General features: G+C 43.6%; 1 protein-coding gene across 2 annotated transcripts in view; it reads left to right on the plus strand.

Moving 5' to 3' along the window:
* BLVRB (biliverdin reductase B) overlaps nt 1–15,637 on the plus strand; it is a 70,557-nt gene extending 54,920 nt beyond the window's left edge. The window contains exon 5 of one of the 2 annotated variants that reach the window (XM_089654175.1): nt 10,874–15,637. In XM_089654175.1, coding sequence (XP_089510301.1) covers nt 10,874–11,034 — 161 coding nt within the window. In that variant the 3' untranslated portion in view covers nt 11,035–15,637. Of the gene's footprint in view, nt 1–4,819; nt 7,097–10,873 lie in introns of those variants that run through there. The other variant, XM_089654176.1, reaches the window with a different exon arrangement.
* Nucleotides 15,638–17,749: the final 2,112 nt, after the last annotated feature.

Here is a 17,749-nt window from a genome sequence, read left to right on the forward strand (position 1 = left end):
GTACAGGGGCTCATGGGAAACATACACCAAGGCCCTGATCACAGGCCTGGTCATTCCTTAAATACACCTCCTGCAATCAGCCCCAGGTGTTAGCAGCCAGAAGCTCACTCCTGTAGTCAGCCGAGAGCACCCGCTGGTCAGCCCTGGTACTGCAGCCCACATGGCATGAGTCCCACCACCAGTGCTGAGTCCATTCCTGACATTACTACAGTGCTGGCCATGGTCTTCTGGGTGCTGTACTGAGAGACTGCCCTTCTGCATAGTAACCAAAGCGTGTCGCTAGCTCAGTACTGCCATCATTCATAGAATGCCTTGTATTATTTTCAATGACAAGGCATTCTCTGATTGGACAAGGTGGAGATCATAATGTTACAACACCTGTTCTCCACTTCATCCGGTCAAGAGAATGCTTTTCATTAATTGAGAAAACTTTAAGGTGTTCTTTGAGTGACGGCCATGTTGAACAAACAACCCCCTTGTGGTTACTAGGAAAGGCAGACACTGGGCTCAGTACCCAGCAGGTCAAGGCCATCACTGTAGTAGCTCGGGCTACTACAGTGATTTAGGCTTCCACAGGGGCTGGCAGATATCACATATGCATGCTTACATTAGGTCAAGCTGGCCCAAAAGAAGTATACAAAATATAGCATTGACGGAGTTCAGCTTTAACATGAATTTGTACTGTAGCATTGCGCTGTATGGCAAAGCACGGGTTTGCTGAAACACAACGTTACATTCTTTAAAAGGCAAAAACAAATATTTATGCTCTCTACCAAAGCAAACAGGCGTGTGTGAACAGGCCCTACGGCTAGCCATAGTTTTCTCCAAGACACACATGCAGGAAGGTATCAGCTGGCCCTACATAGCTCTGGGACTTGCTGCCTTTCTCATGTGACTTGCCTGACAGGTTGAAGTTTGGTAAATACGACACTTTCTTTCATTATTGAGAAAATGAAAGGATCACGCCATCAGGAAACATTCTAGCAAGTTAAAGCAGATTTAAATGCCAAAGCAAACATTATTATTATTTTGCAGCTTACCAATTCTTAGATGTGGCGCCTGCATTTGTTTTGTTTTCTTTTTAAGGCTTTCTTTTTTCTATTTTCATCTGGTGATCTGGCCAGTAAGTATGTTTGTATTTCAAAAGCACAAGCTCTCCAGCAGAATTTTAGTTTACATGGATGAGATAAACCACTTATCACTGGCAGAAGGGATTCAAATGATCAGCTTATTTTTTCCATGAATTTTGCATGAATAGATAAGTTTGCTGTAACTGATTATAAAGTGTCAGCTGGAGTTTGGCTTCAATTTGTTAGTGTATCTAATTTTTGCTACATTTAACACTCCCCTCCCAGACTAAGGATGATGCTGTCTGCTGTGCCTCCTATCTCATTCCTCCAGAGCTGTGTCTCACTAAAGCCTAGTACACGCAATCAGAAAAATGTACCCAAAATACTGCTTTCAAAGCGACCGTACGATAATCTGACTATTGGCACACAGTTTTTGTCCGAAATTATTTGAAGGGACAAGCACGAAAATTTTTCTTTCCTTGTACAATACCAGATCCTATGATTTTTTATTAACTCAGTACAGTTTTTGTCTGAAAATACAATACAAATACAGTACAATACATAACATCACTTCCAAATTTTCATTCTGTCGTACAAGAATTTTCATAACCATAGTAATCTATTCACTTTCACTATGAAACTAGCATGTGAAAAAAACCGGACGATCATTCGTCTGATATTCTCATCATGTGTACGGGGCTTTATACAGGAGATGTATTAATGGCCAGATCACCGGGTGAAAACAGAGGAAAAAACCAAAGAAAAGAAAACTGATGCAGCCACCACATCTATTGATTGGTAAGCTGCAATATAATTTGTTTTGGTTTTAATATCGCTTTAAAAGATCTCCTTGTCACTTCAAGGCCTGATCATCACCATGAGGGGCAGGACTGGGACATTTATGACCTCCTTTATAGTTTTCAGTGTCCTGAGATTTGATACATTCTTGATGGTTTTGTACCCAATTTTGCAAAATATCCCTGAAGGGATCACCATATCTAGGCCTGAACCTTTGGTCCCGCATGGTTGGATTTTTTCCTTGAAATCGGTTCGTGCATGACCTCTAGACCGCTATATGCCATTAAGCTGACACCTTGGCAGGGGTGGACTGACAACTCATGGGGCCCCCGGGCAATAGGGGATCAAGGGGCCCCGTGTCCTTGCCCACACTCAAACCACACTCAAAAAAGCCTATGAAAGGTACCAGGGGCATCTCATGGTGCCCCCTACTAACCCCGGGCCCTCGAGCAGTGCCCGAGTGCCTGAATGGTCAGTCTGCCCCTGCACCTTGGTTACTCTGAACAACAAAGACCCATGCCAGGTAAAGAGGAAAAGGGTAGCTTTTTTGATAGGCATAGACCTTCTTTGAAATAGATTCTGAAGTGTAACTTGTAGTATTCTCAGTGGAAGATTGCCTTTCAGGGTTCCTTACAATCAAAATTAAGTTCAAGAGAAAACATCAAGGCTACTACCCCAACATGATCAATCCAGAATTGATGAGCTAAGGGACAATATATAGAGAGCCGCATCCTTGTGGTCATCATGCAGCTGTTTCAGTTGAAAAACTCTGGGTCAATGCTTAGAGAGTAAACCCCTTGCTGATTGTCCTCTCCTTGGACACTGGACAGGTGGTATGAAAAGACAGGTTGCATGCTGCTATGTCTCTGTATATGCAGACATTGTACAGCTGTTTTAATAGTGAACTACTTGTTTAACTTCAGCAATGATGCAGTTATGGAAAACTGTACAAAAACAAAAAAATCCCCAACACAGGTAACACATCTCTCATTCTATCTTGTAAAGATTTAACCTGTAGAGGTACAGCTCTGTTTTAAATATGAAAGCACACTGTCCCAAGTTGGACTGGGCATTGCAATCACTAGCTGTATAGAGAACCTCAACGCTGGATAGAAATAAAGGAGAATCTCGGGACGCTGGACAGAAATAGAGGAGAACTACGGGACGCTGGCTAGAAATAGAGGAGAACCTCGGGGAGCTGGCTAGAAATAGAGGAGAACCTCGGGACGCTGGCTAGAAATAGAGGAGAACCTTGGGGCGCTGGCTAGCAATAGAGGAGAACCTTGGGGCGCTGGCTAGAAATAGAGGAGAACCTTGGGGCGCTGGCTAGAAATAGAGGAGAACCTTGGGGCGCTGGCTAGAAATAGAGGAGGACCTCGGGGCGCTGGCTAGAAATAGAGGAGAACCTCATGGCGCTGGCTAGAAATAGAGGAGAACCTCGGGGCGCTGGCTAGAAATAGAGGAGGACCTCGGGACGCTGGACAGAAATAGAGGAGAACCTCGGGACGCTGGACAGAAATAGAGGAGAACCTCGGGACGCTGGCTAGAAATAGAGGAGAACCTCGGCGCGCTGGCTAGAAATAGAGGAGAACCTCGGGACGCTGGATAGATATAGAGGAGTTCTCATTGCCAACTTATTTTAAAGGTATAGTTGGGGCTGAATTATTATTGCTATTGCCACCAAGGTTGCACTTCCTTTTGAACCTCAAAATCAACTATGACTGTGAAGGTTCTCAATTATCCAGGTCATAGCATGTCTAGTAGTAGTTAGTCACGTTCAACTAAACTTGTTCTACAGTGCTGAAGATGTTACATAGCTTATCAAGCTACTTTTTCAGTTCCTAGAGTGTCAAGATACCCCAGCATTTATATCCACACCTTAAGGACACCTTAATCCAATCACCATGGAATGTGGAAATGTTGATTGTCTAGAAGCAGGATAGGAGGTGTAAAAGTTGTGCCATGCAGTCCTACATACATAACCCCATTGTTGGTGTCCAGAATCCTGGACAGGTGTTTATTCCTCAATTTACATAGCTGGATGTATGGACTGAGTCTTATGGGCACTCCTGGATGTAAGAGGAGAATCTGATGAGCACTCCTGGATGTATGGGGGGGGTCACTGATGGGCACTCCTGTATGTAAGGAGAGACACTGATGGGCACTCCTGGATGTAAGAGGGGGAGTCAGATGGGCACTCCTGGATGTAAGCGGGGAGGAGTCAGAAGGGCACTCCCGGATGTAAGTGGGGGAGTCAGAAGGGCACTCCCGGATGTAAGCGGGGGAGTCAGATGGGCACTCCCGGATGTAAGCGGGGGAGTCAGATGGGCACTCCCGGATGTAAGCGGGGGAGTCAGATGGGCACTCCCGGATGTAAGGGGAAGTCTGATGGGCACTCCCGGATGTATAGGGGGAGTCTGATGGGCACTACAGGATGTAAGAGGGGGGAGTCAGATGGGCACTCCTGGTTGTATGGGGCGAGTCTGATGGGCACTCCCAGATGTAAGAGGGGGGAATCAGATGGGCACTCCTGGTTGTATGGGGCGAGTCTGATGGGCACTCCCGGATGTAAGAGGGGGGAATCAGATGGGCACTCCTGGTTGTATGGGGCGAGTCTGATGGGCACTCCCGGATGTAAGAGGGGGGAGTCAGATGGGCACTCCTGGTTGTATGGGGCGAGTCTGATGGGCACTCCTGGATGTAAGATTTTAAAGGATTTTTTTTTTTTGTCCCATGAATATCTTTTAAAATCCACAATGTGTCTCATACTTGAAAAGTTTGGAAACTCCTGCTATGGTTGAATGAAGCTCCATTCGCTGTATACGTTGTTGGGAGAAAGGTGATGTGTGTTGTAAATTGAACCCGTTGACAGACCATTGACATGGTGAGTTCACTTCTATTGGGAGCTGTGTGCCTGACACTGTTAATTTTGTCTATCACCCTGTGTACAGCTGATAAGCCCCTGACAGGAGATTACAAAGTGTCAGTGGAACGAGGAGGTAAAGTGATCTCCACTCATGACCTCAGCCACTTCTTCCTCCAGTGCCTGAAGACCAATGAATATGATGGGAAGAGCGTCACACTATCCCAGGATTACTAACTGCTCCCTCTGCTGCTTGTACGCTTAAAGGACCGAGATGAAAGGTTCACCTGTAGAAGCTCAAACTCTACCTGTCAGCCATGTAAAGTTAAAGTGCAACTCCACTTTTGTTGCGAAAAAAAAAAAAAACAATCCTCGCGGGGTGATCTATGTACATGCAAACGTAACAAATTTTGTTGCAGATTCCTAACTTGTTAATTTTTTTTGTTCTGAAGAAAAACGATGTTTGTTCCACTATGACTGCAAAACTGAAGGGAGGTGGTATGTAGTCCTAACAGAGTTGTCTAGTCTCAATCAATACACTCCCTGTCCTATGGTGTCAACGCTGCTCAGTACAGTTCTCGCCCTAGGAAAGGAAGTGTGACAATGGCACAATTACCAGGCTAAAATAAAGGAAAACAAGCATGAAAAGGAAAACTAATGCAGTCATCACAACTAAGGACTTGTAGGCTGCAATACTATTATATTCTATGCTTAGATTTAGATACGCTTTAAAGCCCAACTCCAGAGAACTTAAAGTGATTGTAGAGGCTGAAGTTTTTTACCTTCATATATTCTATGCATGAAGGTAGAAAATCTTCTGTGTGCAGCAGGTCCCCCAGCCCCCTCAATACTTACCTGAGCCCCATTGAGATCCAGCAATGTGCATGACAGCCTCAGATGTCCTGGGTCTCTGCCTCCTCATTGGCTGAGACAGCAACAGGGCGCCATTGGCTCCCGTTGCTGTCAGTCACAGCCAGTCAGCCAATGAGGAGAGAGGGGGGGTGGGGCCAAGCCGTGTGTGAATGGACACATGGAGCAATGAGTGCCCCCATAGCAAGCTGCTTGCTGTGGGGCACCCGACAGGAGGGAGGGGCCGGCCAGGAGAGCCTGTGGGAGATTCGAGAAGAGGAGGATCCGGGCTGCTCTGTGCAAAACCACTGCATACAGCAGGTGAGTATGACATGTTTATTGTTTTTAAAAAAAAATGAACCTTAAGAATCACTTTAAAAATGATGGCTTGCAGTAGGGCTGCACATACACTGCAAGGGGACGGAAAGATTTACTTACCCCATCCTTTGCACCCTTGTGCTCACCGGTTGATGTTGCGTCTTCTCCCATCCATGTTCCAGCAGTCTAAGGTCCTGATGTCATCAAGACCAATGCAGGGTTCATAGCTGTGCACTGAACATAACAGGACAGTCCAACACTGGAGCACGGAGGGGTGCCATCTGCTGGAGGAGTGGAGGATCAAGTAAGTAAAAGTGCGTGTCCTCTTCCCTAGACTAAACGAGCATTTAACCCACGGGTGTCAAACTGGCGGCCCTCCAGCTGTTGCCAAACTACAAGTCCCATGAGGCATTGCAAGATTGACAGTTACAAGCATGACTCCCAAAGGTTGAGGCATGATGAGACTTGTAGTTTCACAACAGCTGGAGGGCCACCAGTTTGACACCCCTGATTTAACTATAGCAATGCTGGGCCAGCCCCACTGAAATGGATCATTTTCACATTTCCCAAAGTTGGTATTTAATCCTTAGGGAGAATCCAACTAAAAATTACATTCCTGTTGCAGAGGATACCTAAAATTCGACTTGAACGTGCGTATTCTTGAGTAAATCAGTAAGGCAATCACACAAGCAGGAAATGACATTTCTGGGGGTGTCCTGTCCACCAATGTTGTAAAGCACACCCCCAGGATGCCATATTGCATCGAATTCAGTCTTCGACTGATTGTGCTCCCAGATTGAAACCGGAAGGGTAGTTTATTAATGTGAAATCACAAAATAGCTCGTGTGGCAATTTCATATGCTAGATTTTTTTTTTTTTTTTAAACAAAAGTGGATTTCCCCTTTTAACTATTTTATAGGCTGAAAAGATGTTTAGCCCATCAATTCACCAGGTCCAGCTACATGATCGTGTATCGCCACATTGATGCCAATGGTTTCTGCTGAATTGCTGGGCTGTGCTCTCGGCATTAGTGGCTGCCAGAATGGCATGACCATTGTGTGTGGCTGACAGGGCTACATATTGGAAAGAACCTAATAAAGCCTAAATGCCTTCTATAATGCAAAGTTAATAAAATAATTCATACTAATGTGGATATTGGTGTCAAATTGCAATAAATTGATTGCAGTAAAGCTTAAAACCTGCTTGAGAGTCTTTTTTTCATTGCATCACATTGTGCCATTGGCTCTACCGGAGGTTTGTAGAGGAATGATGTCATCACAGGAGCACACACCGGAGTCTACGTCTCACAGCCGGGGATGATATGTACAGTATCACACATATACCATCAGAATAAAGGGGAATTGCAAACAACCAGTACTGGTAACCAGCGGACTCCTGGATCTATCCAGAATGTACTGCTAGCGTCAGCAAAACAATCAGGCTGTTGTTGTTATTATTCTATGATTTTGGTGGTGTTCTGTTCCACATTCATGCATTTTTATGTCTTGTATTAAAGTGTTACTAAACCCACAACAGTAAAATCAGTCTGTATATGGAGTAAAGCATGCTCGATATACTCACTGTGGAACCTAAGGGGTTAATCCTCTGCATAGTGTAAAAAGGCTATTTGATCCTGTCTTCTCTAATCCTCCCCTGCTTCCAGTGTCACCCTCTTATCTCCTGATAAGACATATCCTGTGGAGTCACTCTGCACATGCTCAGTTTGGTGTGTGTTTCTAGAGAGGTTTTTTTTTTTCTTGGGAGAGTGCATGTGATCAGCACAAGGTCAATCAGCACTGTCCAGATAGAGGTCAAGGGTTCTGCATCTTCCTAGAGCAGAATGAAAACTCTTCCTACAAGCTTACTTGTGATACTATAGAACCTAAGGGGTTAATCCTCCACATTGTGTAAAAAGTCTGTTTTATGCTGTCTTCTCTGATCCTCCCCTTCTTCTACTGTCCCCAGTCTATCTGCTGATAGCACAGAGCCCTAGAAGGCACTCTGAACATGCTCAGTTTAAAGTGTATTGCTAGAGGGTTTTTTTTTTCTTTCGGAGGGTGCATGTGATCAGCAAAAAGCCAATCAGCGCTGTCTGAGGGTCAGGGGTCCTGCAGTCTCATAGGACAATCAGTGGAGAAGGAAAACTCCTCCTACAAGCTATAACATGTGCTCTGCTGGACACTGATAGAAGTCACAATACTGCTATATACTGCTGATGAGGAAAGGTATTTAGCAGTTTATATTTACTAACATAATTGCATTTCCATGTTCTGTGTACTGTGGGAGTCCAGATATAGTGAATGCGGGGTCCGGGGAGACCAGATATAGTGAATGCAGGGTCCGGGGAGACCAGATATAGTGAATGCAGGGTCCGGGGTTTAGATTTTCAAAATGTACAGTGCACTGTAAAACACTAAAAATTCAAATGCTAGGAAAAATTAAAAATGTGTTTTCATGGTGGAAGAGACATGCAAATACAAATTCTCTTCTACAAAAAAAATCTAGCTACCAGCAAAAAAGAATTACCAGAAGTAACTAAAGGCATTACAAGGTGTCTGTATATTCAGAACCTAATGGTATAACTGCCAGGGCCAGTTTAGACAAAAGCTTGTACTTTCTAAAAAGAGAGAAAGATAATTTCCCCGGTACAAATCATTAGTAATACCTCATCTGGAATATGCAGTTCAGTTTTGGGCAAAAATTCACAAAAAGAACATTGGGGAACTGGAGAAAGTACAGAGAAGGGCAACCAAACTGATACGAGGCATGGAGGAGCTCAGCTATGAGGAAAGATTAGAGGAACTGAATTTATTCTCTCTTGAGAAGAGGAGATTAAGGGGGGATATGATCAACATGTATAATACATAAGGGGGGATATGATCTCCATGTATAATACATAAGGGGGGATATGATCTCCATGTATAATACATAAGGGGGGATATGATCTCCATGTATAATACATAAGGGGGGATATGATCACCATGTATAATACATAAGGGGGATATGATCTCCATGTATAATACATAAGGAGGGATATGATCTCCATGTATAATACATAAGGGGGGATATGATCTCCATGTATAATACATAAGGGGGATATGATCCCCGTGTATAATACATAAGGGGGGATATGATCCCCGTGTATAATACATAAGGGGGATATGATCCCCGTGTATAATACATAAGGGGGGATATGATCCCCGTGTATAATACATAAGGGGGATATGATCTCCATGTATAATACATAAGGGGGATATGATCTCCGTGTATAATACATAAGGGGGGATATGATCTCCGTGTATAATACATAAGGGGGGATATGATCTCCGTGTATAATACATAAGGGGGGATATGATCTCCGTGTATAATACATAAGGGGGGATATGATCTCCGTGTATAATACATAAGGGGGATATGATCCCCGTGTATAATACATAAGGGGGGATATGATCTCCGTGTATAATACATAAGGGGGGATATGATCCCCGTGTATAATACATAAGGGGGGATATGATCTCCGTGTATAATACATAAGGGGGGATATGATCTCCGTGTATAATACATAAGGGGGGATATGATCTCCGTGTATAATACATAAGGGGGGATATGATCTCCGTGTACAATACATAAGGGGGGATATGATCACCGTGTACTATACATAAGGGGGGATATGATCTCCGTGTATAATACATAAGGGGGGATATGATCTCCGTGTATAATACATAAGGGGGATATGATCCCCGTGTATAATACATAAGGGGGGATATGATCCCTGTGTATAATACATAAGGGGGATATGATCCCCGTGTATAATACATAAGGGGGATATGATCCCCGTGTATAATACATAAGGGGGATATGATGTCCGTGTATAATACATAAGGGGGGATATGATCTCCGTGTATAATACATAAGGAGGGATATGATCTCCATGTATAATACATAAGGGGGGATATGATCTCCATGTATAAATACATCAGTGGTTCATATAGTGAACTCGGTGTAGAGCTATTCAAGGTAGTAGGGGAGGGATCTTTAAAGTATATGTGAACCCTCATATTGTAAAACATTCAGTTTAAAATAGAAACGAAACGCGTCAAAATCGTGACGTCAGGACGCATAACCGGAAGGAGCAACGCCGCCATCTTTGTTGTGGGAATTTGTCTGTTTGAACTGATGGAACAGGATGGACGTGTTGTCAATGTAAGCTGCTAATACAATTTATATTTTACTTGTACACTCCACTAAATCTTGTCCTCTCTGCCTTACGAGGAGCGGGGAAGACTCCTTTGGATTTACTCACAAGGGGAAAGGTGTATATTGGATATACTCTTTGGATCCTGGAATGTTGGAAACGTTTTTTGAGACTGCAAGAGGGTAATAGTATATTATCCTACTAGTGTGGTGGCATGTGTTTGGAATGGTGCACTAATCACAGTTGGAGTGTTTTTGAGAATTTCATCTAGTTAGAGTGATGATATTTTCAAATACTGTGTATTATCACTAGTCCAGTTGCTGTGAATTGTACCCACTTCATGAGTGGGGGTGTATAGGGGGATCTTCTCTATTCACTTTACTTATTTGTATATGATAGTCACATAGTAATTTTTTTTTTTTTCTCACGAGTGTTTGCATGGTATCACAGAATCATTTGAGAGGTAATGCACTATATTTAGTTTATATTTTTTTTGAGGTATCTTGGATTTAGAATAACAAATTGAACATCTCATCACGTTTGGAAGATTGAATAGTGTGGACATTGGACGTTTGGACTTTGATTTTGAACTTTATTTGGGACATTTGGTGAATACTCTGAATGATATGTTTGAATTATATTTGTAAATTTGGAAGTAAAGGAAGGGTATTACGGTAGGGGGTGAAGAGTATAAGAAAAGGTTTTTGATATTTGCGTATAGATTTTAAAAAAAGACATTATAAAGAATCCCCCACCCCTTTTTTTTTTTTTTTTTTTTAGGTCATCACAACATATCTATTCTCAGCTGCATAAGAAGCTCAAAGAGTTGGGGGAGGAGAAACAGCAGTACACTAATCTTTCCAGTGAATTGCTGTGTTTGCTGGACAAGTCGGATCCTTGGAGGAGAGCAGGCTGAGTTCCCAGCACAGCTAGAGAACTGATCATGTTGCGCTTTCCTGCTCTGTGTGGTCAGTTTTTAATAGGAAAGCAGAGGGACTGACAGGAACGCCAGGGATTTCACAGAAAGAGAACAGGATACTTTTTGCTACAAATACATGGTACAGCAGGCACATATCAGGAATATGAAATCTTGGGTTTACATATTCTTTAATATATTCACTCTCTGCCTCAACAATTACTTGGTTGGTGTGCTCTTCTTCCCTCCTTTTGGAAGATTTAAGAACCTAGCCTCTTTTTATGAGAAGGCCTCAAAGTTGCCTGCATTGTGTCTCAACTCACATCTTGGAGGGCAAAAGTGGTACTAATAAAGAGCAAAAAGGTCAAATCTGTTTCTGTGGAATTATGGGAATGAAACATGAACAAAGATTGAATTGCCAAGTGAGTTGCATACCTGTCCAGGCAGGGGTATCATAATTACTAATAAATGGTCTGAAATTCCTCTGGGTTATATGGTAATGGACCGTACATATGGAAGAAGTTCCAAGTTGCCCTGAACAAGGTCAATACAGGATAGGGAATTCTGGGATTTAGAGTGCCACGGAAATTGTACATCCTCAAAATACGTTAAACGCCAAATATCATGTAATCCCAGCTCACAACAAACTTCCAAAAGGAAAAGGCATGTGTAGGGCATTGGGGCAAAACTTTTTTTTTTCTTGTTTTCTTGCCCTAAAAAAAAAAAAAGAGAAGACAACCAGGCATTCTAAGAGCTTCAGATAATGCTAATGCTTGCGAAATGCATCTGAAAACGCTACAAGCATTTCAGAAGCATTTAAAAAACTCTCAACGCTCATGGGAACTTAACCAAAGTTTATGAAGAAGGTTCATTGGATATTATTTCAAAGAAAGATGAAAGAAGGAAAATTACTTTTAAAATTACATTTAGATTTTTAGCGATTGGGTTTACATTTAATATGAAAAGAAAAACTTCTGAAGGCTACATTATACCCTGTCTGTGAAGGTTCTCATTTATCCAGGTCATGGTATGTCCAGTTGTCATAGGTGACATCCAACTGGACTTGTTCTGTAATGTTGAAGATATTTCATAGCTTACCAAGCCACTTCATTAGTTCCTAGAGCAGCCATTCTCAACCAGGGTTACGTGGAAGCCTCCAGAGGTAGCTAGGGGTTCCTTGAGTTGTGTCTTATTGACCTTCCATGTGATAGTGCCTGCATAGGTCTAAGCCCAGGACCCCTTGGCAGAGCCAGAGGCATTACTCTAAGGAAGGCATTCCAACCTGCACTTTAAGGGGAGCATTCTTCCCACTTACCACCACTGAAGTAAGCAGCATTTTCCCAATGACCACCAATGGAATAATCTTTGCAAGGGTTCCTTGAGACCTGAAAACTATTGCAAGGGTTCCTTTGGGGTAAAACAGTTGAGAAAGTCTGTCAAAGAGTGTCAGGAAGTTACCCCAACATTTATTTCAACACCTTAGGACAACTTCATTTGATCTCCACCAAGGCATCTATAAATGTTGATAGTCCAAAACCAGGATGGGAGGTGTGATAGCTGTCCTGACCTAGTTTCAGAATTCCATTGTTGGTGCCTGGAAGCAAACACTGGTGTTAGTTTCTCAATTTACATAGCTAAAGGTGTGAACTGTTGTCAAAACATTGTGGTTGAGATGTAAAATGGCATTATATATGGAAGAAAGATGGTATTGAAGACCCCCGCCCCTGTTTAGGGAGGGTGGTTCCAATTTGATGTAGATGGCCTTTTTCATACCTTTGGGGAACCACCTCTGTCTTCATTGTCCTTGGAACAATGGGGTGAATATACTAAAGGCAAAGTTCAGTTTCTGCAAAGTTTAGTAAATGAGGGGGTGCTCTGCTGGCTTCCATCATCCAAACATGTGCAAGAAGAAAATGCTTTTTATTTCTAATTTTCTTGGAAGGGCTTGTGTATTCTCTGCAAAGTGAAGCTTTGGCTCATTTACTAGTCTTTGGAGCAACTACACTTGCAAAATGCAATCTATTTGCCTTTAGAAAATCAACACGAATGTCCCTTTTCTGTAAAGTGTAGGAATATCATGGAGTTTTGGCCTGTAGAATTTGCCCTCCTATGATACACCATTTGTTGGAGAGAAATGGTTTCCTGTAAGTTGGGTCAAATTCAGAGAACCAAACTGAGTGCAATAGATCCTGCAAGGGGTTGCATTATTTATACAGAAGGCCACATATGAGTTCTGCTCAAAGTGGGGAAGAGTTAGAACCCTTGTCAAGGTTGTATTGCTATCTGGTGCCCTCATTTCCTGTCCTGCAGACAGTTTTTGTTACCAGACAGAAAGTGAGGGGAACTCTGCAACAGCAATACAGACTGAAACATAAATGTAGTAGTGTATGGGGACAGCTGGTTACTCTGTGCTGTACCTATTGCATGCATTGTACATAATATACTGGTTACTCTGTGCTGTACCTCTGTATGCATTATACATCATATACTGGTTACTCTGTGCTGTACCTCTGTATGCATTATACACTGGTTAGCTGGTGCTGTATGTCTGCATGCACTGTACACTATATATTGGACACCCTGTAGTATACCTCTGCATGCATTGTAACAGTTTATACTGATAGAGAATGTCCTGGCATCCATGAGAGTAAACAATGCCTGTCTTTGGTATTAGGGGAGGAATTGTGCCCCATCATTGGGAAGAATTGTGCGTCATCATTGGTGTCAGTGAGAGGAATAGTGCCCCATTGTTGGTGTCACTGGGAGGAACAGTTCCCCATTGTTGGTGTCATTGAAAGGAATTATGCTCCATCAGTATCAGTGGGAGGATTTGTGCCCAATCGTTGGTGTCAGTGGGAGGAATAGTGTCCCATCGTTGGGGTCATTGGAACAAATTGTACCCCATCAGTGTTAGTGGGAGGATTTGTGCCCAATTGTTGGTGTCAGTGGGAGGAATAGTGCCCCATCATTGGAAGCAATTGTTCCCCATCAGTGTCAGTGGGAGGATTTGTGCCCAATCGTTGGTGTCAGGGGAGAAATATTGCTCCATTGTTGGTGTTTTCGGAAGGAATTGTGCCCCAGCAGTGTCAGTGGAAGGAATTGTGCCCAATTGTTGGTGTCATTGGGAGGAATAATGACCCCTCCATGTCATTGGAAGGAATTGTGCCTCATCACTATCATTGGGAGGAATTGTGCCCAATCGTTGGTGTTATTGGAAGGAATTGTGCCCCATCAGTGTCAGTGGGAGGATATGTGCCCAATCGTTGGTGTCATTGGGAGGAATAGTGCCCCATCGGTGTCATGGGAAGGAATTGTGCCGCGTCAGTGGGAGGAATTGTGCCCAATAGTTGGTGTCAGTGGGAGGAATAGTGCCCAATCGTTGGTGTCATTGGAAGGAATTGTGCCCCATCAGTGTCAGTGGGAGGAATTGTGCCCAGTCGTTGGTGTCAATGGGAGGAATAGTGCCCCATTGTTGGTGTCATTGGGAGGAATAGTGCCCCATCGGTGTCATTGGAAGGAATTGTGCCCCATCAGTGTCAGTGGGAGGAATTGTGCCCAATCGTTGATGTCATTGGGAGGAATAGTGCCCCATCATTGGTGTCATTGGAAGTAATTATGCCCCATCAGTGTCAGTGGGAGGAATAGTGCTCCATCGTTGGTGTCATTGGAAGGAATTGTGCCCCATCAGTGGGAGGAATAGTGCCCAATCGTTGATGTCATTGGGAGGAATAGTGCCCCATCATTGGTGTCATTGGAAGTAATTGTGCCCCATCAGTGTCAGTGGGAGGAATAGTGCTCCATCGTTGGTGTCATTGGAAGGAATTGTGCCCCATCAGTGTCAGTGGAAGGAATTGTGCCCAATTGTTGGTGTCATTGGGAGGAATAGTGCCCCATCATTGGTGTCATTGGGAGGAATAGTGCCCCATCATTGGTGTCATTGGGAGGAATTGTGCCCCATCAGTATCAGTGGGAGGAATTGTGCCCAATCGTTGGTGTCAGTGGGAGGAATAATGCCCCATTGTTGAAGTCAGTGGCAGGCATTAAGGCCCATTGCTGGAGTCAGTGGATAGAATAGCTCCCCAAGGGTCAGATATAAACAAGCGAAGGGCCGCATCTGGCCCCTGGGCCACTGTTTGGAGACCACTGCCCTATATACATTATTACAGGGTGGCCACTGCATATACGTCTGCATGACTGTACAGTTTATACTGATTAGCCTGTACTTTACATATATACATATACTGTATGGTGCACTGAACATTTTTTGGTTCCCCTTTGCTGTATCTCTGTATCCATGGTGTATATCATACACCAATCCAGCAATCAGCTTCCTGGCCCGCTGTGTTACCGGCTGCTAGTGGAGTGATCGCCTCTCTTCTCGTGAATGCGGGTCCCACCCACAAAATCTGTCTGTACTCTGTGTAGGCGACATGCACTTTAAAGTATTTCCTGCTAGCTTACTAGTGACTAAGGGGAAAGCTATTCCAGTGTTAATATGTTGCCTACAATCCTCCAACCCTGCATTATTATACAATACATTGTGAGACAAAGAATCCTTCTAATGTATCCTGCTCCTGTCTGTATTTTAATTTGCTACTAATTCTGTTGCTAATGCAATCTAAAGGAAAGCCTGCTGTATTTTTACATCGTCTCTCCATTTACTGGAGTTGTGCTTTGTAACATAGTTGCTGTTTCATTTGTTACAATGTTAAGCCGGCCATAGACTGGTTCAGCAGGAACTGGACAAACTTCCATCTATGGACAGGTGGGTTGTACTGAAGTTCATCTATCGATCGACTTCAGTACAACCAGCTTGCTGTTTTTTCTTACCATATGATCATTGCTGGTGGCTATAGCTGCCAGCAGTGATCATTGTAATCTGATGGCAGGGAAAACTCTAGTGTTGATGGGGGAATCAAGCGATTTTCTTTCCTGTAACCCATGGTTGAAGGAATGAAAATTGATAGTCTATGGCCAGCCTTATCCTCTGGCATCCTGTGAAATGTGCATGCTAGTGTATTGGATGCAAAAATCTAAAGCCGAATCCCAACCACGGCACCACCTGCCTGGAGTTTGCATGTTCTCACTGTGCCTGCGTGGGTTTCCTCTGGGTACTCCAGTTTCCTCCCACACTCCAAAAACATGCTGGTAGGTGAATTGGATCCTGTCTAAATTGGCCCTAGTATGTGTATGTATGACTGTAAGTTAGGGACCTTAGATTGTACACCCCTTGAGGGTTAGGGACTGATGTGAATGTATAATATTTTTATTTAATATTTATTTCAGGTACTTATATAGCACCGTCAACTTTATGCAGCGCTTTACATAGATATGTAATAATAGGGCCAATTTAGACAGGATCAGGGGCGGACTGACCATTTGGAAACTTGGGCACTGCTCGAGGGCCTGGGGTCAGTAGGGGGCCCCATGAGATGCCCCTGGTACCTTTTTCATAGGCTTTTTTGAGTTTGGGCAAGGACACAGGGGCCCCATGATCCCCTATTGCCCAGGAGCCCCATGAGTTGTCAGTCCGCCCCTGGACAGGATACAATTAACCTACCAGCATGTCTTTGGAGTGTGGGAGGAAACCGAGTACCCGGAGGAAACCCACGCAGGCACAGGAAGAACATGGAAATTCCAGGCAGCTGGTACCATACCTGAACCAATGACCCTATTACTGTCAGGTGAAAGTGCTAACCATTTAGCCACTGTGCTGATATATATATATACATACATACATACATACACAGTATCTCACAGATACTGTGTATGTGTACAGTGTACAGTATACAGTGTACCCCTCACATTTTTCACATTTTTGTACATATTTTATTCTATCTCTTCATGTGACAACACTGAAGAAATGACACTTTGCTACAATGTGACGTAGTCAGTGTACAGCTTATATAACAGTGTAAATTTGCTGTCCCCTCAAAATAACTCAACACACAGCCATTAATGTCTAAACCGCTGGCAACAAAAGTGAATACACCCCTAAGTGACAATGTCCAAATTGGGCCCAATTAGCCATTTTCCCTCCCCGGTGTCATGTGACTCGTTAGTGTTACAAGGTTTCAGCTGTGAATGGGGAGCAGATGTGTTAAATTTGGTGTTATCACTCTCACTCTCTCATACTGGTCACTGGACTTTCAAAATGGCACCTCATGGCAAAGAACACTGTGAGGATCTGAATAAAAGAATTTTTGCTCTACATAAAGATGGACTAGTCTATAAGAAGATTGCCAAGATCCTGAAACTGAGCTGCAGCACGGTGGCCAAGACCATACAGAGGTTTAACAGGACAGGTTCCACTCAGAACAAGCCTTGCCATGGTCGACCAAAGGAGTTGAGCGCACATGGTCAGCGTCATATCCAAAGGTTAACTTTGGAAAATAGATGTATGAGTGGTGCCAGCATTGCTGCAGAGGGTGAAGGGGTGAGGGGGTCAGCCTGGCAGTGCTCAGACCATACGCCGCACACTGCATCAAATTGGTCTGCATGGCTGTTGTCCCGGAAGGAAGCCTCTTCTAAAGATGATGCACAAGAAAGCCTGCAGTTTGCTGTAGACAAGCAGACTAAGGACATGGATTACTGGAACCATGTCCAGTGGTCTGATGACACCAAGATAAACCTATTTGGCTCAGATGGTGTCAAGCATGTGTGGCGGCAACCAGGTGAGGAGTACAAAGACAAGTGTGTCTTGCCCACAGTCAAGCATGGTGGTTGGAGTGTTATGGTCT

Source organism: Staurois parvus, unplaced genomic scaffold, assembly GCF_062004578.1.
Source record: "Staurois parvus isolate SC_StPar_1 unplaced genomic scaffold, SC_StPar_1.0 ptg000746l, whole genome shotgun sequence".
Classification (NCBI taxonomy): domain Eukaryota; kingdom Metazoa; phylum Chordata; class Amphibia; order Anura; family Ranidae; genus Staurois; species Staurois parvus.